The 23,987-nt window shown below is 40.6% G+C and overlaps 3 protein-coding genes across 5 annotated transcripts; 2 read left to right on the top strand and 1 right to left on the bottom strand.

The window, feature by feature from the left end:
• The first annotated feature begins 891 nt into the window (after window positions 1–891).
• Window positions 892–6,764, top strand: nceh1a (neutral cholesterol ester hydrolase 1a). Its single transcript, XM_006798738.3, has 5 exons — window positions 892–1,126; window positions 2,338–2,593; window positions 2,943–3,012; window positions 3,140–3,311; window positions 4,725–6,764. The coding sequence occupies exons 1-5, from the start codon at window positions 986–988 to the stop codon at window positions 5,343–5,345; spliced, it is 1,260 nt and encodes a 419-aa protein (XP_006798801.2). The 5' UTR covers window positions 892–985; the 3' UTR covers window positions 5,346–6,764.
• Window positions 6,765–10,536: 3,772 nt separating this feature from the next.
• On the top strand, window positions 10,537–15,072 carry LOC102798164 (tumor necrosis factor ligand superfamily member 10-like). Of its 3 annotated transcripts, none has more exons than XM_035911129.2 (6): window positions 10,537–10,798; window positions 11,753–11,884; window positions 12,171–12,207; window positions 12,301–12,372; window positions 13,519–13,760; window positions 14,279–15,072. In XM_035911129.2, the coding sequence occupies exons 1-6, from the start codon at window positions 10,685–10,687 to the stop codon at window positions 14,486–14,488; spliced, it is 807 nt and encodes a 268-aa protein (XP_035767022.1). In that variant the 5' UTR covers window positions 10,537–10,684; the 3' UTR covers window positions 14,489–15,072. The 3 variants fall into 3 exon arrangements, with proteins under 3 accessions (XP_035767022.1, XP_006798800.1, XP_087688980.1); XM_006798737.3 differs by having other exon boundaries at window positions 12,168–12,207; XM_087832854.1 differs by lacking the exon at window positions 10,537–10,798 and adding an exon at window positions 11,393–11,563 and having other exon boundaries at window positions 12,168–12,207.
• A 1,094-nt stretch (window positions 15,073–16,166) lies between these two features.
• msl2a (MSL complex subunit 2a) lies at window positions 16,167–22,216 on the bottom strand. Its single transcript, XM_006798736.3, has 3 exons — window positions 21,181–22,216; window positions 18,548–19,953; window positions 16,167–18,069 (listed from the first exon to the last, which is right to left on the bottom strand). The coding sequence occupies exons 1-3, from the start codon at window positions 21,320–21,322 to the stop codon at window positions 17,767–17,769; spliced, it is 1,851 nt and encodes a 616-aa protein (XP_006798799.1). The 5' UTR covers window positions 21,323–22,216; the 3' UTR covers window positions 16,167–17,766.
• Between the last annotated feature and the right edge of the window lie 1,771 nt (window positions 22,217–23,987).

Here is a 23,987-nt window from a genome sequence, read left to right as displayed (position 1 = left end):
CCTTGCCAACCCCACACTGGTCCTCCAAGAGACTAAGCTGACACGGTCAGGTGGTCTTGCTACTATGTTTTGGAAAATCAGCTCAGCGCAGAGGTCAGATCCTCATCATCATGATGTTTGTTTACATTCTCACACCGGGCCACCAGGGACAGACAGTGGCCATTTAAAATTAAACCATGGGAAGAGACAGAGTTATATAGCACAGAAAGAGAAAGTGAGACAGGAGAAGACGCTTTCCCCAATCTGCAATGAAGTCTGCGAGTTTCCTGAAGACAAGCATTTAGTTCTTTTTGCTATTTTCTCTTTTCGGTTTCCGTCTAGTTGGTTTGATTAGGCCTAAAATAAAGAAGCAATTCATATAATACCATTCTGTTTGTCATCCTTTAAAATGTGATTCCCAAATCTGCCCACACTAATCTAATGTCTAATGGACTGCAGCTCCATTGTGCCTCTCGGTGGTTACAAACATGTAATACAACTTACACACGCATACAGCTGTTAAAAAAAAACCCATCCCACTTCCCAGATGCCCATTCGTTGCTGTTTTCACCCAGCTTTCAAAATAAAAGCCCTAATCCAGTCATGCGAATCGCGTAATAAAAATACTGTGATACTTTATTTTTACTAGGCTAAATTTTACCTCAATGTATTTTGTTTTGTTTTGTTGTTGTTGTTTTTTTAGTTTATTTGTTTTATTTTTCATACGACCTGCCTGCATATGACCAGATGAAGCCACGGCTATTTCACGTTTTCCCATTTCCAAGGTTATGTGACTAAAATAGATTTATTCAAAACGTTTTATTTTTAAAAGAAACGTCACTTTCAAAATGTAGGTTTATTTTGAAGATTTCCAGCGGAAGTGCTTAATTGCCCACGTATTCTAGTGCCAGTGACAAATTAAGAATCAGACAGCTTGAAGCGGCGGGGTCTGTCTCAGTCTTCCGCCCAGTCAGTAACTGAAGAAACATCATCCCACAGCTGCGAGATGAGGCTGCTGTCACTCCTGCTTACTGTGTCATTAACGCTGGCACTTGCTTATTATATTTACATCCCGCTGCCTGATGCCATTCAGCAGCCGTGGAAGTTGATGATACTGGATGCCTATTTAAGGACAGCATTTCATGCGGTAAGAGATTAGATATTTTCACTAGGAAGAAAAGCTGGTGCACGTAAGGCATCAAAAAGAGACGAATGAGAAGGATCGCATTAGACAGAATCTTGACTTTTCTATGTGCAAAGTTTTAATTAAATGTGTTATTACAGGTTGTCTGCATGCACTGTATCTTTGAAAAGCTTGCATTATTAAAAACATGCTCTGAACAAACACTCAAACACAGACTTGGACTTTGAACCTTGTGTTTATTTAGAGGGGAAAAAAAATGTACCATCTTTCTTTGCTAGAATATGATGTTTGGTGTTGATATTCAGTGTAACAGTGCAAAATGATATGCTGCTGAAATAAATATGGATATCATGGATTCAAGGTATCTATAGTCCAATTTTTAGTTTTACTGGATGACCAGATATCCAGAGGTCTTTTCATGCTTGTGTCGTGAAATCTGATTTCACAGCAGGGTTGAAATGCACCAAGTCTGTGAAAGAGCTCATTTAGTAACCCCACTGTGTGATTTCAACAGTTACCGATGTGAGAGGATCATGAACTTTACACCCTCACCTGTGTTCTATATTTTGAAAGTGGCAGACAATAGATGGCTAGAAACTATCCGTTAATTATTAGCACCCTGGCCGAGACTAATCCTCAGAGTGAGAGTTTTACTAAAAACCTGGATTCATTGTGTTATTCTTGTGTTATTTTAAGATTTAAAACAGTCATTAGCATCTAGTTTGAGGACACTGTTTAAGAAAACGTCACTAATATTCATTTTGCATTGCTTCGTTTCTACAGCAGATGTTATGCACAAGAACGTGCTCAAGTGTGACTGATATTGTTAAATAGTTTTAAAACCCACTAGTGAACAGTGTGCTGATGCATAACAGAAACTGACTTTATTCTTCATTAGAGTGAAAATGTGATATCTGCACATGTGACAGTGCAACAGAGTCTTCAGCACTGCTGTTGTGACACTCTGAGTGAGGGAAAGGGCAGACATATCAGTAATGCACAGTGTAGGAGGCGAAAGGTGACTGTGAGAAATTGTGTCTCCAAATCCTGCCAAGAGATGACTACATTTTGCCTTTTGCCAAATTCCCTATGACTTTCTGTTGTTTCCACTAATTTCCTTGCAATCTATGTATTAAATTCTTAATGTGTGTCCTGAAACAAACAAGTACCAATCAAGGGGTTTGAGCTGGAGTTTGGTTTACTCTTGTCTTCAGGCCTCTTTGAAGCAATGGCTGGGATTTGACCATCACACTAGATCTTTCAGGCAGTTCACATTTGGCTTTGAAGGGATATTAAAGGAATTTCTGAGTACTGAGTCCAGTGCAGGGGCCGTTCCAGGTGTGAAGGTCAGTGACATCTCTTTCGCTGGCATCCCAGTGCGAGTTTACGAGCCCCCAGCTGGAGGGGAGGGTCATCTGAGGAGAGGGTTGATGTATTTCCACGGAGGTGGCTGGGCCCTCGGCACCACCAGTGAGTCTCTAACTGCTTTCTCTAGTTAGAAATAAAAATAATATGCCTACTTTAAAAAGAATCATAGACTTTGAGACATTACTTGTGATAATTAAAGCTATCTTTGCTTTTTAGGTGCAAAGTTTCTTAAGTGTCAATAACACAATAGGCATATATCTAACCTTATCAATCTGTTTTCATCTATATACTGCAGTCTTTTATCTTTAACTGCCTTGAAATAAAAGTTTTTTTGTCCAGATCAAGCAGAGGAGTTTATATAGTGTTTGAGCTTGTACAGATGTTTTTTACCCCACGTTTAAATTTCAGTTTGCATAATCCCTGAACGTCTCTCACTCTTTCAATTCCTCAGAGAAGGGGCCATATGATATTACCAACCGAATGGTGTCAGATGAGCTGAATACTGTTGTGGTCTCTGTTGAGTAAGTGTGTTTCCTCTTACAAAACTGTAGTCTCCATTCACAACATCAGTGGAGTGTCCCTTTAATTATATACTCCAAAGCTTTCTAAACCTCTAGTAAATTACATCTGAACCCTCTGTGTGTGTAGGTATCGTCTGTATCCAGATGTGCACTTTCCAGTGCCATATTTAGACTGCCTTGCTGCTGCCAAACACTTCTTGTCTCCAGAGGTTCTTGCCAAGTATTCTATTGACCCAGATCGTGTGGCTGTGGCAGGTGACAGCGCTGGAGGAAACCTCGCTGCTGCAGTTGCTCAGGAGGTAAAGGCAGAGGCTATTTTCTGCATGCATGCGACAATTCGTATATCAAGCTCAAATGCCAAATGTTTTAATTCATAAAATACTTTCCACGACTGCTAGTATAATGCTCCAATGACATATATCCTGATTTCTTTGTTTTTCCATATTTGTCATTCTTAGATGTTTTAAGTGATCAGACAGTTTTTAATACTAGACAAAAATAACCCAAGGTGATACAAAATGCAGTTTTTGAATCATGATTTTAATTTATTAAGGGAAAAAGTTGCTGTGGAGAAATTTTGTCTCACTCTTCTTTGCAGCATTGTTTTAATCCAGCCGTTTTGAATGGTTTTCAAACGTGAGCAGCCTGATTAAGTTCAAGCCAAAGCGTCTCAATTGGATTTAAGTCGACCAGGCCGATGCAAAACCTTAATTTTTTGAGCCATTCAGAGGTGAACTTGCTGTTGTGTTCAAGATCATTGTCATGCTGTAAATCTAAGTGAACTTGAGCTTCAGTGCACAAATTGATAACCAGACATTCTCCTGGCAGAGAACAGAATTCATGGTTCCATCAGTTATGGCAGTCATCCAGGTCCTGAAGCAGCAAAGCAGCCCTTTTGCTCAGTGTTATTGTTGAATCATGAACTCTGACCTTAACTGAGACAAGTGAGGCTCGCAGGGCATTGGATGTTGTTCTGGTTATTTTGTGACCTCCCGAATGAGTTGTCGATACACTATTCGAGTAATTTTGGTAAGCTGTCCACTCCTTTTAAGGCTCACCATTAATATAATAATGGATCTCACAATGGTTTGCTGGAACACCAAAGAATTAGAAATGGCTTCAAAACCCTTCACCTCAGACAGGTTCTATTAAAGTGATTTTGTCTGATTCAACAGGTCTGGCAGCCGAGTGTGGCTGGTGAAAACTCTGCTTTCTATAAAAAGTTATCCATGATATTTAATTCATTATGTAACAAGGGAGGAGTCTTGTCTTTCTCCCCTCACCGCAAACGATTGCAGCAGATGGCCGCCCCTCTCTGAGTCTGGTTCAGCTGGAGGTTCCTTTCTGTTAAAAGGAAGTTTTTCCTTCCCACTGTCGCCAAAGTGCTTGGTCATAGGGGGTCATATGATTGTTGTTTTTTTTCCTGTATGTATTATTGTAGGGTCTACCTTACAATATAAAGTGCCTTGAGGCGAATAAATAAACAAAATGAATTGAATTGAACTAACTGGCTCTAATATGGAACATATGAGAAAAAAAAAAAAGTCCAACACCACATTGTTGTTGGTTGTAATTTAAAGTTGAAAGAAAAAAGAAAAACACACGTTCATCTTGCTGTAAGGAAAAGGAAAGAACCAACCGTTTGACATCACCACACAGTCTGCATTGCAATGTACACAGCCATTACTCATATTGTGTGTTTGTTTTTTCAGATTTCTGTAGATGACAGCATGAGTGTGAAATTCAGTGTCCAAGCTTTGATCTATCCAGTGCTCCAGGCTTTGGATTTCAATACACCCTCCTATTTGCAGAACCAATATATCCCCGTCCTTTACCGGACCAGCATGATCCAGTTCTGGCTGCAGTATCTGAACATTGACCTGTCTCTTATGCCCGAGTTTTTAGTGAACAACCACAGCGCTTTGGAACACTCTTCACTCACCCCAGAGCTGAGGTCAAGACTTGACTGGAATGTGCTACTTACTCAGAAGTACAAGAAGAACTACAAGCCTGTCATTGTGGAAAAGGGATCTGAGGGGTTTCTGAAGAAGGTACCAGGCCTACTTGATGTGCGAGCGGTACCACTGCTGGCTGGGCCAGAAGTGTTGGCAAAATGCCCTCGTGCATATATTCTAACATGTGAGCATGACGTGTTGAGGGATGATGGGGAGATGTATGCCCGCCGCTTACAGGATGCAGGGGTCGCTGTTACCAGTGACCACTATGAGGATGGCTTCCATGGATGTTTCAGTTTAATATCCTGGCCACTTGAATTTGACGTTGGGAAGAGGGCACTCAGGGGTTACCTCAACTGGCTGCAGAACAACCTGTAGAAGTGTGTATGTGTGTTTTTGCAAGTGAGTAATGGTTGGAAGCCCTTTTCTTTGTGAATCACAGGCTTGGCTGAAGGCCTAGTAAATGTACTCTTTGTTTAAAAATCTGACATCTAAGCTCAGGGCCCTTGTGTACCTGCACACGCTCAACACATGTGAAGGTTTTGTGATCAACAAAACATCAGCATAGCTAACACTGTGACCAACTAATAAAGTTACTTTATAAAGTCATTAAAGTGCTTTGACAGCCAATAGCTTTGCTTAAATGGATTCATTCATCGCCTGTTTCCAATACAAAGGATCGTGCATGTGCTGTTTTGTAGCGACACAAAAAACACATGAGTAATAAATGTCACAAGACCTTTTTAATTTATACTCCACTATTAAAACAAAAGCATCACAAGTTAGGTCCCAAAGTCGAAAACAATCATTTGAATTGTGGCGTTTTTTCCCCCTCTCACTAAAAACAGCTGAGGTCAGGTCAGCAGTTTCAGCAGTGCTCAGTATTTTACCCTGTTGGCTGGTATACAGTAGATCTGCCGCGTTTATTCATATTGAAGTTGCTCAATGACTATCAAAATGACTGCCGTGAATTTTTAAACTGTCATGCACCCCAAAGGATAAAAATTAGTCTGGCAATTTTATGGGGTTTACTTTTTGGGTTTTGAATGAACTGTCTCCTTAAATATTAATATTTAAGGTATTTTGTATAGACGGTCATGTTCCCCTCACAATACTTTATAATAACAATGCTATATTTAGATTTTGTATCATCACCATAACCAAATAAATTTGTAGAATCCTACATGTTTGGGGTCAGATACCTGCAAAGCTAACAAAGTTCTAGCCTCAGTTGTATTTTATACCAAATTTGAAATCTGAGCATTTCACTGTGTTCATCTGAAGAATGAAGATAGGGAAATCTAATCTGATTGTGCATATTAGCCTGTTTGCATTGTATTAAGATCAAAGCAAAGCTGTATCTAAGTAGCAAGGTATTCAGTAGGTCTTCACTGCCTTTCTTGAGTTCAGCTTGCACCATAAGAACACAATGTCTAACATGTTCTGGCTCTTGACAATCGCTAACAAAATGCACATTTCCTTTTAGTCTGATGACCGTTTATTTTTACACTCATCTTCCTGTATTTTTATAGTAATTCATTGGTTTTATATAAATGACTGAAAGATATTTTGTTTGCATGTCAGAAGCAGTTACTGAAAGCAGCTGCATGTATGCCAGGTGCAGGGATAGCATCACGATCCTGACCAGATTGTTGTATATAAAATGCATTTGCAGGCTTCAAGTTCGAATTTTCTCCTTCTTTTAAACCTTTTTACTTTTTTTAAATGAAAGAAGCTACAGCATACATCATCAGCCTGTGATGCGCAATAAATACAGTATGGTTTTGGTGCATTTTCCTTCCGTGTGTCTCATTATTCACATTTGTTGTTTTTCTGGATGACTCAATGTTCAGCTTGAGTTACATAAGTTCTGATCATTGGACTGATCTGCACTGATTATTGCAGAAAACCAAAACAAATATATATATATAATTTAAAAAAAACTTCTCTGGGGCATAATGGGGCATTATCAGGTTGACTAAATGTACTCATTGTGTTTCCTTTTGGCAAAACTATAAGCTGGAAATCACAAATATTATGTGAATGGTCAGCCAGTCTGCATACTCATATAATATTCTGTACTTTAAGAGATAGCTTGGCCCTGCCACAGACTGGCGATCTGTCCAGGGTGTACCCTGCTTCTGGGATAGACTAAGGTTCATGGATGTCCTTTTTTCCCCTGCCTGGCAGCTGCATCTTCAGCATTCTTTGCCCCATTTATCCACTATCCCTCCTCTACATATCTCCAGACCATCTCAGCCTTGCCTCTCTCACTTTGTCTCCAGACTGAACCTCAGATGTTCCTCTGACATACTAACCTCTAATCCTGTCCCTCCAGCAAAATCTTAAAATCTCTCTGCCTCTTGCTCCATCTCTTGTCTGGATCCATGTGTCTGATTTGGGAAAGATTTTATACTAGACGCCGCTCGTGACACAGCCTCTTCATTTATCCAGACGTGCGATTAATACAAGGAGTAAGACGGCCTATGCATGCATCTTAATTCGTTTCAAGAGAACTGAATGAATATTTTGGGTGGCCACACAAATAATTGGTTACAGCCCTAATAATCAGTGTAATCCTGCCCCCTGCTGGACTACAAGACTATCTTTCTCTTCTGTAGTAGTACCCATTTAACATGATGTTACTCATTTGTTTGGTCTGATGACAATTTATTTTAAAAAGGAAAATGCCATTGCTGAATAAATTTGACCATAAACAATGCAAAAACATTTATTGAATAAAATCATCTGGATTTGAACTTCAAATACCTCAAATGGAACCTACTAGTTAATACTGCGGAAAAAAAACATCTGTCTCTCTGTGAGGGATACATGGTGTTATAAAACTGTGACAGTTATGAGAAAAATGGGGCAAAGCTCTGAAGCAAAGCTTAGACTTATAGATTTAAAGGACACTCCATCTACTCCCTTCTGCACTCTACTTGTCTTGTCCCTCCCCTGAGGCTTCTCCTCCCTGCGTTCCTCTCAGTGAAGTCATGGAATCTCCCTAAATTCCCATCTGAGGACTACAGCTGCTCAGAAGAGAAAGTGTCGAACAATGCATCGAGACACCAGTGATTTAGCTGGCTTCCGTAGAAAGGTGTTTCCCTCACAAGAGCCTACTGCATCTAAATATAAGAACAAAGACACAGAGCTGATACACAGATTAACATGCAATTCACTATTACTATGACTATAAATGAATGTAGGGGTCACAATCAAATATCTTTTAAATTTGGTTACTAAGAAAGGATATATGCTATATGCTTTTCCATATAGTAAATCTCTTAAATTAGCAAAACAGTAAATACAAGTAAAGTCCCTGATTTAACCTTTACCGTTGGGTAGTATATAATGAAATATACCAGTAATTAATTACATCCAAATGAGCAAATTAATTAACTATACAGCAACAAACATCATATAAATAACTGACTAAAAATACAATAGTTGACGTGTAACATATATAAATTAGGTTAGTAAGTACAAGTATATATAAATATACATCTTCCACATGATCATTAATTGTTGAGCTTTTCAGAAGTAGAAAATTGACTGACAAACATTTACATGATCGGATAACTTCCTTGTTCATATGCCTTGAATATTAATATAAACATAAATATAGCATATAATACATATATAAATACACCAAATAAGCAATTAAATATACTCATTAATGAGATATAGCAGTCAAATACACAGTATTTCAACTATTGTCAGTCGATTGCACAGTGATTAGTTGTTATCAGTGTTTGGTTTGTGCAAACTCTACTGCTTAGTTGTCCCCACCAACAACACTAAAAGACCAGGAAGACAGCATAAGTGGATTATTGCTGAATTTTTTCGTTGGTTAAGAAAAACTCCTTACCACCATCTAACCAAGTCAGGATCACACTGGAGGAAGTAGATGTATCATTGTCCAAGTCTACACTCAAGAGTTACCTTCATGAATAGAAATACAAAGGGATCACAAGAAGGTGAAACTACTGATTACACTCATTGAAGAAAACGGGCATATTTCCCACAATGTCTGACTATTCCTTTAGGCATCGAATTGCTAGAGGATTAAAGCTAGCCAAGACCTGCATGAGAAAATAGCTGACACAGGTCAAAGGTCACCAAATGTCTCAAGGTAAGGAGAAGAAATAACAATAAGACAAATGGAAAAAGGCTGATAAAATGCAGGTTTAAATGCATGTTTGCTGTTGAAGTTTTGACAGGTATGTCTCTCATGGTGTCATCTGGCTTGCCTGAGGCCAAATAGTCTTCAGGTATCACTCACCGTTTCCATTCATTCTCTCTGACAAGCCTGGGAATCACATTAGTCTTTACTCTGCCTTCCGCATTTTTGATGAATTTTAATCTCTGCTGCGATCCTCATTTAAACTTCTGAGTACATTTTTTAATGTACTTTGGTGCTGCCTGCTTTAGTGAACCTGCTGGGAAATATTCAGCGATGTGCAAACGTGTGAAGATTAAAGTTACATGCGTGCGGCTTTGAATGGGCTTTGCATGCTTTCCCTCAGCGTTTGATTGTTGGGAGGGTCACTCACATCCTGGAGCTGTGAACTCCTTCAGCCCCACTTTCACTTCCTGACACTGACAATAGAGCAAGGGTTAGAGGTGATGGAATGAAAGCACGGGAACTACTCAAGGTTAAATTCTCCCGATTAAATCACTCCCCTGTGACAAATACTATGTGGGTACGCAGAAGCCCTAAAAATGGCAGGTCATTCAGCACTAATCAAATAGAAGTCTCTCAGATCACCACACAATAGCAGGAAGGAGATTACTTTCAGATGCTGATGATCTGCTACCTGCGCAGTACTTCTATCCAAAACGTCCTCACAGTGTTAGCCTATTGCTGCTTTGATTTGCTTTGCAAGGTCTCTTACTTGCAACACCCAAGCAATGCCAAGAGGATAACTGCAAGCCAAGGTTCCTTAACTGACTTCACCTGCAGCTGTAACAGTTAAACACCAAGATAACTTATAAATGAGAGACAAAACAAAATTGTTTCATGGCTACATAAACCACAACACATGTTAAGGCTGACTGTTTCCAGGGCCTTCATGTTGTCTTCGATTATCCCCACATTTGGGGTTAATTAAGTTGTGAAAATGCACTGATTAGTTGCTTCTTGGACACAGTGACAGGTTTATTGAGTTGTGAAATATGGGTGAAGTTGAGGACACTGGGATTAAATGTCGTAAAGCTATTCTGAGTCATACAAAGAAAGACATTTTTAGGAACTATTTTGAACTAATTCAAGATTGCATATAGTTTTATATGGTTTAAGCATATACATACTTTTCTGTCTGTGATTGTGACCTTCTTTATTATATCATAATATGACAGTACGTGACTTTATTACTAGCAAAAAAAATGTTTGAAGTGGGACAAAAAGAAGATTTTATTGAAAAAAGGAAGCAAGTTTTGACATTTCCGACACTAAGTGAAGGCATCCTAAAGTTGCATGTGCAGCAGCTCCCTGCCCCTTTCTATCTAATAACAGTGACATCTTGAGGCTGTTGTAATGCTCCATACCTCCCTTCTGCTCCACCTACAGACGCCTGCACACTTTTCCTCCCTCCCTCTCTCTTTCTGTCCTACACAGAAGAAATGCAACAGAGCTTGATCTGTCTCTCTCAAGCGCTTTCTTGATCCTTAACTTTTTTTTTTCTAGCACTTGGTGAATTCAGTCGTTGTGTGATATGGCCATGTCCATTTCTGTCCAGAGTCTGGGGCTCATCTTACTCGCAGCAGTCCTCCTCCAGACCATCGCGGTCGCCGTCAGTTTTATGTACTTCAACAAAGTCCTGAACACGGTAAGAAATGCGTTTGGTTTGCGTGGAACGCATAAAAGTGAGTGAGAGGCGTCAAACATGGTGTCCTGACATGCTTCATGGGAACAAGCTAAGCTTACTAAGAACACAGATCTTCATTGAGGCATGCGTCTCATACCTGTGGAACAAGATAAGTATGATCGAGGACAGAAGAACTGCATATTAAAATATGAACTCCAAATGACCTGTGGACCGCGGACAGGCGGATATAGTCAGAAAAACATTAAAACTGCTTTACCACTTGGATTTAATTGCCTCAGAAATAAACAAGGAATAGAAATAAATGCGCTGGGAATATCTATTTTTTTTAAAGAGAAATTTAGAAAGGTTATTTAGGTTACTCGTAATAACCGTAATAATCCCTGCGGGAATTTCTGCACCCAGCGCCGGACAATGAGAGCGAAGAAAGTTGGGGCGAGATAACATTAAACAATTGGAGGAAATGGGTTGTGACACCCTAAAGCAACGCATTTCAGAGACGGGTAGACATTGTGACGAGCTGAAAACGCCTCTAAAATATCATAATCACAGGAATCGCACACACGTCTCCGCTCAGACACACCTGTGGCGCAAGGACAGCCTGCTGACATTGTGTTTTTCGTTGTAATGATGTTTCCAGCAAATTGTCAAGCACGCACATACACACGCAGTATGTCTTATGGTGATTACAGCAGACTTAAAGCTGTTAATTTTTTAAAAAGCCTTCTAAGCACTGTTGTTCACCTCATGGAGCTGCATCCAAAACAGGTATTTTGAAGCCAATGTGCGCAGTCCATGTAGATCAATGATGGTTCTGCCACAGACACTTACACCGGGAGAACATGTAACCTAATACCCAGTGCATCAACTTTTATATTTACAGTTAGTAGGTAAGAAGAATTTGCACATGTGTCTGATTAGTTTCACCTTGTTCTACTTGTTGTTTTACTCTCATAGATGCAGGAGAGTTTTTCCAGGAGCAGCATGTCCTGTCTTGTAAACCCAAATCTGAACTTCCTGGACGCGGCAGAAAAGAAGAGCGACCCCTGCTGGCAGGTCACGCAACAGGTCCACTACTACTTAAAGAAGGTTTTTATTGATCTTTGTTCAGCTGAAATTTGATAGAGTTGGTTACTTCTAATTTGACTATTTTGATTGTTCATTTTTGGAAGTCTCATCCTTAAAAAGGAAATCTGCCATCACAGCTGGGTTAAAGCAGACTGGGTACTGAGGGGTTCATGGTGGTGACTTCCTTGCTGATTCTGATTGAGTTAGTTTAGTGATTCTATGTTTGTTTGTATTTTACATAACTGGTAATCTCTTTCACTTCCTCCTCTCTTATTATTCCTCTGTTTTGTTTTGTTTTTGTCAGAAGATTGCCGAAAGATTCCAGATTCCTACTCCAGAGAGAAGTAAGAACTATACCATTCAATGTCAATCACACTGTCGCGCATGGCTTCTTACACTGAAAATGTCCCATGTGTATTCTGTTTCATTTTTCACAGGGGTCTCTCTTCCCAAAGTTGGTGCACATGTGACTGGTGTTGTCTCATCAGCAGAGCCTCCAAATTCAGAGAGTGAGGATCATTTTATCAGTTACATTTGATTCTGAAATGCATAACAAACACCTGAAACACATAACACGTGTGCACACTGCTTTACCTTTTCAAGGCCATAGGTTAGGAATTTTGCTTCCAGGCTTCCGAGGCTCCTTTCAGATTTTGTTACCTCCTCACACCTACATGTCTGTCAGGGCTTGTACAACCGCTCTCTCATACCCTGGAGTTTCCTATGGTGTCTTTGAGATGAGTCATTAGTCTTTGTCTGGGAAATGAAAAAGAAAAAAAGCTCATATATTGCCTACCTAGATACTTTCCAAGCATTGTATGTAATGGACTATCGATCCAGTGTACACAGACCCGCTGAGAGGAATAGCATGTAAAAGGAAAGCTTTGAAGCATGTGAAAGGAATTCACTTTAAAGGTACTATGTGTAGAATCACATTTGTACCTTCATTGTGACTCTTCAAAAAAGCAACTTTAAAAATGGCGAGCTCGTCTTCTTTTTTCAACCACAGTGGAGGGATCTGCATGTATTTGATTTGGCATGGACTTTTACGGCGGATGCAGCCCACCCAGGGACTTTTGCATGTTAGGTCAGCAAGGTGCATTAAAACCGGTGTGGTCTTTATGTTAATAAATGTGCTGAACAACATCGCCGCAGTAAATAAGTGGGGAGGACGGGGAAACAGGCTAGGAGCATGCATTACTTTGTCGTATTTTTTTCCTATGCTACCACTAGAGGGAGCCAGTCAAATATGTTCACATTGTAATAAACCTCTTGTCCTGATGTGGTGCAGGTGTCTGACTGATGCGCGACTTATTTGACAGTCTAATTTATTGAATAGGGGTTTAGTAGTTCTAGATTAGGCACCATGTTAGAGGAAAAAAATAATTCTTCCACAGTATGCAGCACCAATACAAGGCTGAACATTATTTTAATCTATTAGAGAAGCAGTTGTGGATAGCTGCTGGTCTGTGGGCACATCTGTAAACATTACTTGCCCACTGTACATGTCATGAACATTTGTTTATAATTTGGTTAGCAGTTACTGTTTTAACAGTGTTTAATAAAACTCAGTCTTGAAGCTTTAAGTGTTTTTTGTATTTCAGTGATTTTTCTATGCATATATACTAGGTCTTACTTTCTGTATGTGCGTGTAGCTGTTCCAGGTTTACGGAGCAGCAAGGGGTACCTGGGAGAGCGCATCAGAGAGTGGGAAGGCCAGAGAGGCCTGTCCTTCTTGCAGAACATAGAGCTGAGAGGAGGAGAGCTGCTGGTGCCCAGAGCAGGCCTCTACTACATCTACGCCCAGACCTACTTCAAACTCCCCTCCATGGGGGAGATGGACGGGGAAACCAGAGAGGAGCAAGGAGCTCAGCTTGTCCAGTATATCTACAAGAAGGTCAAAGCTTTTCTTACTTATTAAAGGATAACTGGTGGAGATGGTTAGCTATAGCTATAATTAGAAATTACACTATTGGTGTTTTAGCGAATAAATATTGTTTCATGACGTTCAAGTGAGAGATGGAATTAAAAAGGCAGCTAAACCTTTTAATCCAAGAAATCATTAACCATATTACATAGTTTTCTTCCAATATCTATATCTCTGTCTTAAAAGTACACACTTCCTTTTTCTTTCAAATACATTAAAGGACATTTAAAGCTCACAGCCTTCAAGTGTTAAGTTATTTTATTTGCTCTTGTTTGAGATGCATATATCCTTACAGGATTTCCTTTGAGCTTGAGTTGGTTTAAATGACCTCGGTGTCAATCAGGATAAAATGAAATGAAGTCTTTTGCCTGTGAATTTAAACCGAAAGGTAGAACGCTTACAAATCAGTGATATGTGCTGATGCCACGCTTTATTCATGTTTTTCTTCTTTTTTTTCTTTCTTTTTTTTTTTTTGGTGTGGCCCACAGATGAGTTCCTACACGGCACCTATCTTACTGATGAAATCGATTAGGAGTGTCTGCTGGCCTCGGGGTCAGGAGCCTGGCCTCTTCTCTCTGCATCAGGCTGGCACTGCCTTTCTACAGCCTGCAGATCGCCTCTTCATTACTGTTAGCAATGCTAGTGTCATAGAGATGGACGGTCGGGCAAACTACTTTGGGGCTTTCCTCGTGAGCTAAAAATAAGCATCCAGGACTGAAATTTGAAAAAGGCTTGAGCAGAGGTGAAGCAGAATGTTGCTTGATAACATAAGTGGCAGTCGGATGGAACAGGACTGGAAGAGAAGAAAAGACTGTAAGGATAGCAAAAGGACTTCTTCGGGACCACGGGTCATGTATGACATTCTGGAAATAATTCATCGAAATAAATCCATCAGTGGCCTTTTAATTGGTCGACCTAACGCAAGATATGAATTCCGTTTTCAAGCCTGAGAAACTTCATGGAAGCTTGATGTACGGCAGCAAACGTGGATTATGTTTTGCATTCGGATAGATAAGAGGTGCACTTGGAACCATACAATAGATACAGATTTAAATGTCACGCGTGAATGCCCTCTATTGAACCAATCCGTTTTGCCTGCAGGTGAAACAGTTCCCAGCTGAGTTATCAGTCACTGGAAAGGGCAGTGACGTTGGGCACATGAGAGGTCTTATATCAAAAATTCTGACAAGATTTTACATGTTGAATATTATGAATGAAACTTCCTACTTGTTTATGTCATCGCTGTGCAATCTAGTGAATCAATGTGTTATTAAAGAGATGAAGGGATTCTGAAGTTCTCAATGCCTTAACAAAAACACAGATGCATCTCACAAAATGAGAACACCCTTTAGAATTAGTACACCCAACAATAATCATGGGGAAAACTGCTGACTTGACAGTCATGATCTGATAATCATTGATACCCTCTACAAAAGGGATAAGCCAGGATGTCATTCCTGTAAAAACTGGAGGTTCACAGAGTTTTGTAGTAAAGCCTATTGATAGAAAGTGTACTGTAAGGGGAAAAGTAGGGAAAACGGTGAAAATACTTCAAGTGTTGGACTGAAGCTGGAATCACAGCATCAAGAGCCACTACATGCAGGTGTCTTCTGGAAAGATACTACAGCTTTCTCAATCCTAATATCAAATCACATCGGAATCAAAGGAACTTACCTGGGCTAAGTTGCTCAGTGGTCCAAAGTTTTCAGCTAAAAGTAAAAGTTCTAAGTCCACTCAAAACTTTATGCAGTCTGTGACGATTTGGGGTGTAAAGTGATCTGGTGGTGATCTACCAGGAGATTTTAAAGCTCTTCATGCTTCAGTCAAGCTTTATGGAGCTTCAGATTTTCATTTCCAGCAGGGCTTATCTACCCAGAGTTCCAAAGTGACTATAAAATAGTTTGCTGACCATGTCAGTGCTGTGACTTATTCGTCAGCCAACTTACCTGACCCAAACCCCACAGGGCTATTGTCAGAAGGAAGAAGAGAACGGTAGGAGATAGCATACCCAAGAGATGAGCTGAAGGCTCCTATGAAAGCAACCTAATGTTCAGGAACATCTCAGCAGTGACAAAAATAAATCCCTTCATTCATTGATGCAGCAAGTTTTAGTAGCAACCCGCACTATTAAAATAAATGACCATAAAAAGAATTTTCATGATATTCTAATATGTGAGATGTGTCAGATTATACTGTATTTTAAGTGTTTTCCAATACATTTTTACACTAAAGTGTAAAACACAAATCGTGATCCCCCACATACTATATCACTACATGTATCCTGAAAACTACTGGATGGATTGCCAATAAATGTTAGTGAAGACGTTCATGGTTAATTAAATTTTAAGACAATACTGAAAAAGTAAAAAACTATCGTTTAATTCATGTTGTAGTACATGTTTCCATAATATGGCAGTGAATGTTTCAGCAATAATAATCACTCCCCAAACAAGAGTTTTTACACTTAAAAAAAATCAATACCAAAAACTTAATCAGGGTTCAAGTAATGCCCAAAAGAAACACATTTTGAAACACACACGCACACACACACACACACACACACAGAGGAAGATAGGTCATATTATAATCCGCCTTCTAATTTCTTGCCAATAAAGAACCACCAAGGTGTGTGGATGGTCTTCAGTCTCTTTTTGGTCACTGGACTGGACTAACAAACATATTGTAGTTACAGCCGAGACAGTAAACACAAACGCAGACAACACAGCATGTTGAGTTATGGGAGGGCTTCATTGCGATTTAACCAAAAGGAAAGACAGTGGTACCAAATCTTAAACGCTTGGTATCAAAAATAGTCTCTGAGTTGGTCTCTGATCAGTCTGAACACTACGTGTGTGGGGGGGGGAAAAAATGCATGGACAGAGCATATTTTATCTTGTAAATGACAACCTATGGCTTCGGTTTATCTATACACACACAGAGTCATGTACAATCCCATAACCAAAGCATAACAGAGTAACTGTTTTTGAAGACAGTCAGCTGAAGTCTAAAATGGCAATACTGTAAACAATTGTGTGTGCGTGCACTGGAGCTGGGAGCCTCCGTGTTGGTGCTCATATTGCTATGCTAAGAACGGTTTTAGTTGTAATTTGGCCAATCAATCAGTCCTCACAACCCAACAACCGCCTCCCCACTGACATTACAGTAAATCTCACCAGGCACATACACACAAACACTTACACACACACAAACACACACTCACAAACTGTGGAACCAGCCAAGTGCTTTGACATTATCTTGCTGCCTGTACAATGCCTGCATCAGTCAAGTTCATTAAGACAAATTCGTTAACATCCGACAGTACTTGGATTGAGTGAATTAATGAGCTAGAAAAGGCATACAGTCTTGTGTGAGACATACGATCTACATATATAAGTCACAAGAGTCCTTCACAATTATGGTGTGAACACACAGAGGGTTAAAGATTAGTAAGGGCTGTCCTGACACAAATTATGTATTTCTAAAGCTTAAGGACTAATACTCGAACATGAAAAATGCTGTAACCTTGATATGATGATGATGATGTAGTTGTTGTTGCACCAAATGTGGGGGGTAGGGGGAATTCACAGATACTCGAATACTTGTGAGTGTACACACAAACAAAACCTGTGATAAGTTTCTATTGCCTCTTAGAGTATGTCTGTGGTCTATGAATGGGAAAAAAAAGCACCTGTGATGTACAGAACAGCCTAAGAACCGAGTTTAAGTGTTAACTAGAGACAGGCAACAATAAACACTGGCACACAGGCACAATACAGGAGGCTTTGGCACACTCATGCTAGTCGTACTACTCAGCATTTTCTGACACAGAAGGAAAGCAGATTACAGGACAGGACAGACCCATAGCTGCCTTAGATTTCCTTCCCCTCAATGGGGTAGGTACACGTTTTCTGACAGACAATGATGAGTTGTCACATTCTATCAGCACCATGCTGTCTATTTTTGGAGTCCCAGCCTCTCATCCGATCAGCAACTCGAGGCTCTCCTCATAGTTGGGCTCTTGTGGGGGGCTGGGGGACAGGAAAGCTGTCGAAACGGGGGTCCCTGTTGCGGTGGCAACGTTGAGGAGGGTGTTTGCGCGGATGCTGGTGGTTGCCGGGTTGCGGAGGGCGGCGGCTGCTGTGATGCTGGTGAGGTTGATACCAAGCGTAAGCCGCGTCTGTTCTAAGGCCTTCTCTGGCACTGCAAAGGCCTCGAGCTTTTTCTCACCATTGGCCATGTAGGAGTTCTGGCAACCTCGACAGATGCAGTCCAAGCATGCCTGCGAAAGATCAGAGAAAACAGACAACAGTGTTACTCTAGCTACACAGGGCCAGTGTGGCACAAAAGATGCAAAGCTCTCAGTTTCTGATACTGTCACAAAAGAATACAAAAACCTGCCTTTACTAGGCTATCACTGTATTTACATTTAAAATGCAAAAAAACCCAGTAACATTAAAGTTTTTTTAACACATCTAATAATGCCACAAGGGTTAAACAGGTCTATAAAGATATATTTTTACTTAAAATAAAACATTCAAACACTGATCAACTTCATCTAACAGCAGACTAATACATCATCTATTTTTTCCATTACTTGTTTTCTTTGGGTTAAAAACAAAAGTACTAAAACATAGTTGTCATATGTTTACACTAACACATTATAAAATAGCAGCATGAACAATCTACACAAACTCACATAATGACAGCATTAATATTTAAGCGTATACTGTGCTCATTCAATAGATTAATGGTTTTACCTTGCGGTTTGAATAACAGGGACAACGCTGTCCCCTGCAGGTCAACACAGACGGATTCTGAGTGGCTCTTCCACATTTACAGCCCTTCTTCTCCACTGGCTTCTTATATGGAGGCCTCGCAGGTGCTGGAGGTACCAGGCAGCCTGCCATCAACCGCTGGTCTTTGCTTCTTTCCTTTGTCTTGGAAGCGCCACCAGTGCGAGCCTTGACATGTGGCTTCTTAGGGCTTGGCTCCGGATGTTTCCTGCCACCTTTATTGTGGTTCGGCGCAGGTCGACTGGGCTTAGGAGGTGCTCCGTTGGGAAGCGATGAGTATGTGTGTGCTGGTACTGTTAGGGAAGGCGTGGGTGGATGTGTGTGCAGTGTGTGAGGGGGATTAGGAGTGTGTGAGTTTGAGGAAGAGCCCTGCAGGATAGAAGCAATCGGGAGAGGTTTCACTTTTTCCCTGTCACTCTCTGAATGAGATCGTTTGCGGTTAAGGCGGACTGGTGGGGGCTTGGAGGCTGAAGGAGGGTCAAAGGAAGATGTATGTGTGTGAGCACCATGGCCTGCCACTGTATTAGTCCTGCCTGTTTGAATCTGTGTGTAGTTGTGAGCTGCATCCAGCTGTATGTACATCTGAGTGTGTGCTCTGTCCGTAGCTGTGTGTGTGTGAGTATGTGTCCTAACCGGCTGTGTATGAAGAGAGTCTCGACCAGGTTGAAGGGGATCCAATGTCTGTAACACCTCTTCCACACTGAGGAGCAACACCTCCCCCTCCTCCACTTCCCTGCTACTTGAATCCCCATCCCTGAGTGAGCACACAGTGCCTGGTGTTGGGGCTAAACGTCCAGTGGTCAGACTCAGTTCCAGTCCTCCACAACCGGTATTGGATACAGACAGGCCTGCCTGTGCCTGCTCCTCTACCAGCTCGCATACCTCCAGCTCAGGAGAAGAGGGATCTACGTCCTCCAGCACGTCTCCATTGCATTCCTGTGGTCCATTGAAACAGGGAGGATCAGAGGAAGAGCTCTGAGGTACAGCTGAGAGCTCTGCAGGAGCAGGTGGTGCCTCTGTGGGCGTGAGGGACTCAGGAGCTGAGGGATTCACATCTTCGTGCACTAGACTCGGGTCTTCCATCTCGTCTTTGTGCGACAATAGCACCTCTTCTAGCAAAGCCATTACCTCTGGAGACCCTCCTACATGGTTGCTGACACACGACAGCAACGGTGAATGAATTACATAGAAGCAGAGCTTCCTGTAACACTGCACCAGTAAAGAGAGCTGTTTGTTCTCCTGGAAGGAGGAGTGGTCCTTACAACGGCTGCATGATGGCCTTATCTGCATTTTCTGGCCTTTACAGCCCAAGCAGACATAATGCTGACACTCTGGATGTGTCTGAGAAATTGGATCTTGAAGCAGTTTACCTGAGAGAAAAATGAGAAAAAAAATCCACCTGTTTAGTACCTTTGAACAAAGGCACAGTTACTATGGCACAGTATATAGCTGGCCATGAGACATTTATACTTAGCTCCACCTCACGTAATCATAGCTTTATAGAAACAGCTGTATTCTCAATTAGCTACAATAACCATTTCTTAATTATAATTCTTACAGATACATTTGTGATTTTTTTTTAAAGCAACAACAGCTATAAACTAACAACTATAGAATAGTGGATTACAAATTCACTTGGCAAGCAAAAGGTCCCCAGTTCAATTCCAGCTGGAAAGACAAATCCCTTTGGGGTTGGGTCAGGAAAGGCACCGGCTTTGCCAAATTAAAAATGTGACAAGGGAGCAGCATAAGCATATATTATATCCTATAATTATATATCACTACCACAACATCACAGAGATGGAAAATATCTGATCAACAGTCAAGGACCCAAAAAAATGATCCAGTCAAAGTGAAATGAATCAGAGAAAGCTGCAATTCATAAAGGTGAAAAACCTGGAACAAGTGCTTAATTGATTAAGTTAGTATCAAAATATTTGATAAAAAGTTCAGTTAATGAACGTTTACCAATTTATCAACGACTTGTTCGGAATCTACATATCAACTGAACTAGCCAGAACCATATCTGCACCAAACTTTTTTGTTAATAAGCAAATAAGAACCAAATGAGCTTAACAGAAATATTATTGATATTTACTGCTTACATGACCAAACATGTAATTCTGACTGAATATTTCACAGGAGAATTAAGCATAGCAAAACCACTGTCAAATAATAGGGAAAGGTCAAAAATGTTGTCGCGCATAGCTCTGTCAATATTGTCCGTCTCCTCAGTGCAAGCTGTGTCAGCTCATATATTCCACTAGCTAAGCGGGCTGGTAAATAAAGCATGAATAAGAAACACATGGCTCTGCAGCAGGCACAACAACGGAGCAGTCATCTGTCTTGTCAAGAGGACTGATGACTGGTGCTCCAGCCTCGGTTGCCAAGGAGACCACGGAGACAAGAGCGACAAATCGTGTCACAACTGCTGCGATCACACGCACGCCCACGGACACTTCAGTCAATATTAATGGTAATTATTTTTTAATACAATTCAGCCAATGTATGGCTCAAAACTGAATACAGTGTCGCAAATAACATTAAAGCTGGACTGAAAGTGTGTTGTGTTGCTATAATATTCTCAAATCACTTACCACAGACAAGACATGCGAGGGACTTTCGGAAGAAGGGCAGTAGTTTGTACATCTCTGCGAAGGAATGAGGCTGCCGCGGGTCGCACTGCAGCACGGCCCGGCTGGCAGACACGTAGAGAGTGGTTGCATTAACCGGGTTCATGGCGATGTGCTCCGCAGCCTCAGGGAAACACGGTCCGAGGAAGGAAAAAAATCCAGCGGCTCTTCGCAACGTAAAGAGAGCCCAGCCTCAGGGTGATGGAGGGGATGTAAATTGGTCTAGCGACGCAACAATCAGTCACTCCAGTGTGCCAAAAGAGATGTTAATCATGAATCAGTAATATATACAATATGAAACAACGACCATGGTGAGGCGGTTATCGCTAAACGCGCACGTTAGCTAGCTTGGCAGGTGGCTACCTAAGGTTAGCATCACCGGTTCGCAGTCATTACATTTAACCAGCGAACTCTTTCATATCACAGTTACAGTTCCTGTTAATTCGGACCTATTAGAGTTATAATTATACTCATCTCTAACAAAGTCTAAGGGCAAACGCTAACTCGAATGAGCAAATCACCCATAATTAAAAGGTTAGCATTACGTAGCTAACATTAGCTTACTGCATCAGCCGGACGTTTTGCACAAGAGATCATCGATGATAGCCATAGAGCCAATCTACTCTACAACCCAGTATCCTCGTCGATGTTTAACTGAACAACGGACTGACGAGATCATGAATTCACCGGGTCAGAAATCCGTTAACAGATTCCAGGCGCGCACTTGATGTAAACAAAGCTAACCAGCTAGCGTTAGCATGGCTAGTCGATTTAGCTAGCGAAGAGTCAACCGTATCACTAACCCCCCTGGGTGGCTTTATACGTCGCACGTAGGAGCAAAATGCGACCGGCTAAGAAAAATTCTGCAATTTTGGTACGTCTTGCTGTAATGCTCGGAGAGAGGTGACCGAAACATAGCTAACTTGCCGTTTTGCAAATGCATCAATCATTCGATTTTCCACTTTTCCTCGCATAAACCCCTATCGACAGGCATGATCATCACGCGAGATTTCCACTAGTTACCGTGGTTACCGCAGCGCCTTTCCCGTGTCCTCCATCGCTTTATTTCCTCACTGTAACGATTATAATTGGTCATAAACTACGTAGCAACACGCTACTTAAAATTTATTTTTATTTTAATAACAGTGTGGAAAAACTTCCTTAAGCATGGGGCTACTTTATGCATAACAATTTACATTTTTGGGAATTTTTGCCAGTTTTTTCATATATATATATATGTATAGAATACATTTTTATTTCGCAAATAAACGCTGATTCATAGGCATTATTATTTTATTACAAATTACATGTAAGAGGGTTAAAATTAGAGTAACCGGGTTCTCAAGTTAACATGACTGAATGGATATATTATGTTTGTCATTACTGTTTTCTCAGAAAAAAGATACAGTCACTGGACTGTATCTTTGGACACTGGAGAAATATAATTATATAAATAAAAGAGGGAAACTAAAAATAAATGTATCTTCTACGAGTAACAGGGTTGCATTGGTTAGAGTGTCACACTCAGTCGTGTCACAAAATATATAGCTAAAAATTCAAAATATGTCAAAGATGACTGACCTTTGGTACACCCGTGGTGTTAGCACAAGACTCATGTCAAATTACTTCTTCTTTGTCGTGCCATCTCACTGTTTTGTCTCCTCGTTTTACGGGAATGCGCATATACACAAGGTGCAGAGCATATGAAGATGTTAAAAAACGTATGTAACTGTTCGAAGAGACATGTATTAACAAAATAAAAACAGAAAAGGTGGATTTACAACTTATTTTAACTGTTATACTTGACATGCAATTTGGTGATCATGAAGTTGGGGGTAAGAGAAAAATGCCACTTTGTATTTAAATCGTATTTTGGAATCGCTTTTTTAAAAACTACGTTTAGGGCAGGTATAATTTTTATGTATTTTGTAAATTCATTATGTTCAAATTCATGGTTGGGACATAAATAACCCTGCAATTGTAGAGTGACAGCGCTAAAGCTGGCAGGAAGGTCTGCTTTACAATATAAACTCAGGGCATAATGTCTCTGTAACATGACATCCAAGATGGGCAGAGCTCCTGCCCACCAGCTGTTGCGAGGACTTTCTGTTTTCCGATTGGCTGCACGAGCTCGCCCCCCTTTCGCTATTGGTCAGAATTTCATCATTTGACTCCCCGCCCGCTGTTGTCCTAGAACTTGCAGAAAATACTTGCAGACCAACTACATTATTTTCCCAGGTTGAGAAAAGTGTATAAAACACGACAAAGAAAAATCAGCTCACAGCTGCAGTAGATGAAGTGAAAAATCTGCACACAAATGGGGATTTAAACTGAAATAACTAAACCAAAAATCCTCAAGTCATCTGTTTTTCAAGGCAGCAGAAGATCACAAAAAATGTCCCTATTTGGGGCATGGACAGCATTTGAGCAAGTATAGACATCTATGTGTCACATGATTTGGTATAGTGGACTATATAAATAAGCTGAGAACAAATGCCAAAATATAAGATATATACTTTATTCTGGGGTTTCAGGGATACACCTGGAAATAGGGGGAAAAAAGTTTTTAAGAAGCTATTCTCTCCTGCTCATCCAGGTCAGGATTGCAGCTGGGCTGGAGTCTATCCCAGCTGTTGTCGGGCAATGGATTTAAGGATTTATAGGGTTTTCATTGTATTTCCAGCACATGTATTCTCATGAGCTGAAATTAAAATTTGCAATCATGTCAGGTTTTTCTTTTGCTACAAACAATAGTCTATGCAGCTTTCACC

This window comes from Neolamprologus brichardi, chromosome 19, assembly GCF_056152115.1.
Source record: "Neolamprologus brichardi isolate AB-2024 chromosome 19, ASM5615211v1, whole genome shotgun sequence".
NCBI lineage: Eukaryota > Metazoa > Chordata > Actinopteri > Cichliformes > Cichlidae > Neolamprologus > Neolamprologus brichardi.
This window is presented reverse-complemented; position numbering and strand designations above follow the sequence as displayed.

Coding starts and splice junctions, on each gene's coding strand:
- msl2a (XM_006798736.3), bottom strand. CDS start 21,322: ATGAACCCGGTTAATGCAACCACTCTCTACGTGTCTGCCAGCCGGGCC. Junction 19,954..21,180: donor CCTCGCATGTCTTGTCTGTG/GTAAGTGATTTG, acceptor TTTTTCTCTCAG/GTAAACTGCTTCAAGATCCA. Junction 18,070..18,547: donor CCTGTTATTCAAACCGCAAG/GTAAAACCATTA, acceptor GATCTTTCGCAG/GCATGCTTGGACTGCATCTG.
- LOC102798164 (XM_087832854.1), top strand. CDS start 11,423: ATGATGTTTCCAGCAAATTGTCAAGCACGCACATACACACGCAGTATG. Junction 11,885..12,167: donor TCCACTACTACTTAAAGAAG/GTTTTTATTGAT, acceptor TGTTTTTGTCAG/AAGATTGCCGAAAGATTCCA. Junction 13,761..14,278: donor TCCAGTATATCTACAAGAAG/GTCAAAGCTTTT, acceptor TGTGGCCCACAG/ATGAGTTCCTACACGGCACC.
- nceh1a (XM_006798738.3), top strand. CDS start 986: ATGAGGCTGCTGTCACTCCTGCTTACTGTGTCATTAACGCTGGCACTT. Junction 1,127..2,337: donor TAAGGACAGCATTTCATGCG/GTAAGAGATTAG, acceptor TCTTGTCTTCAG/GCCTCTTTGAAGCAATGGCT. Junction 2,594..2,942: donor CTGGGCCCTCGGCACCACCA/GTGAGTCTCTAA, acceptor TCAATTCCTCAG/AGAAGGGGCCATATGATATT.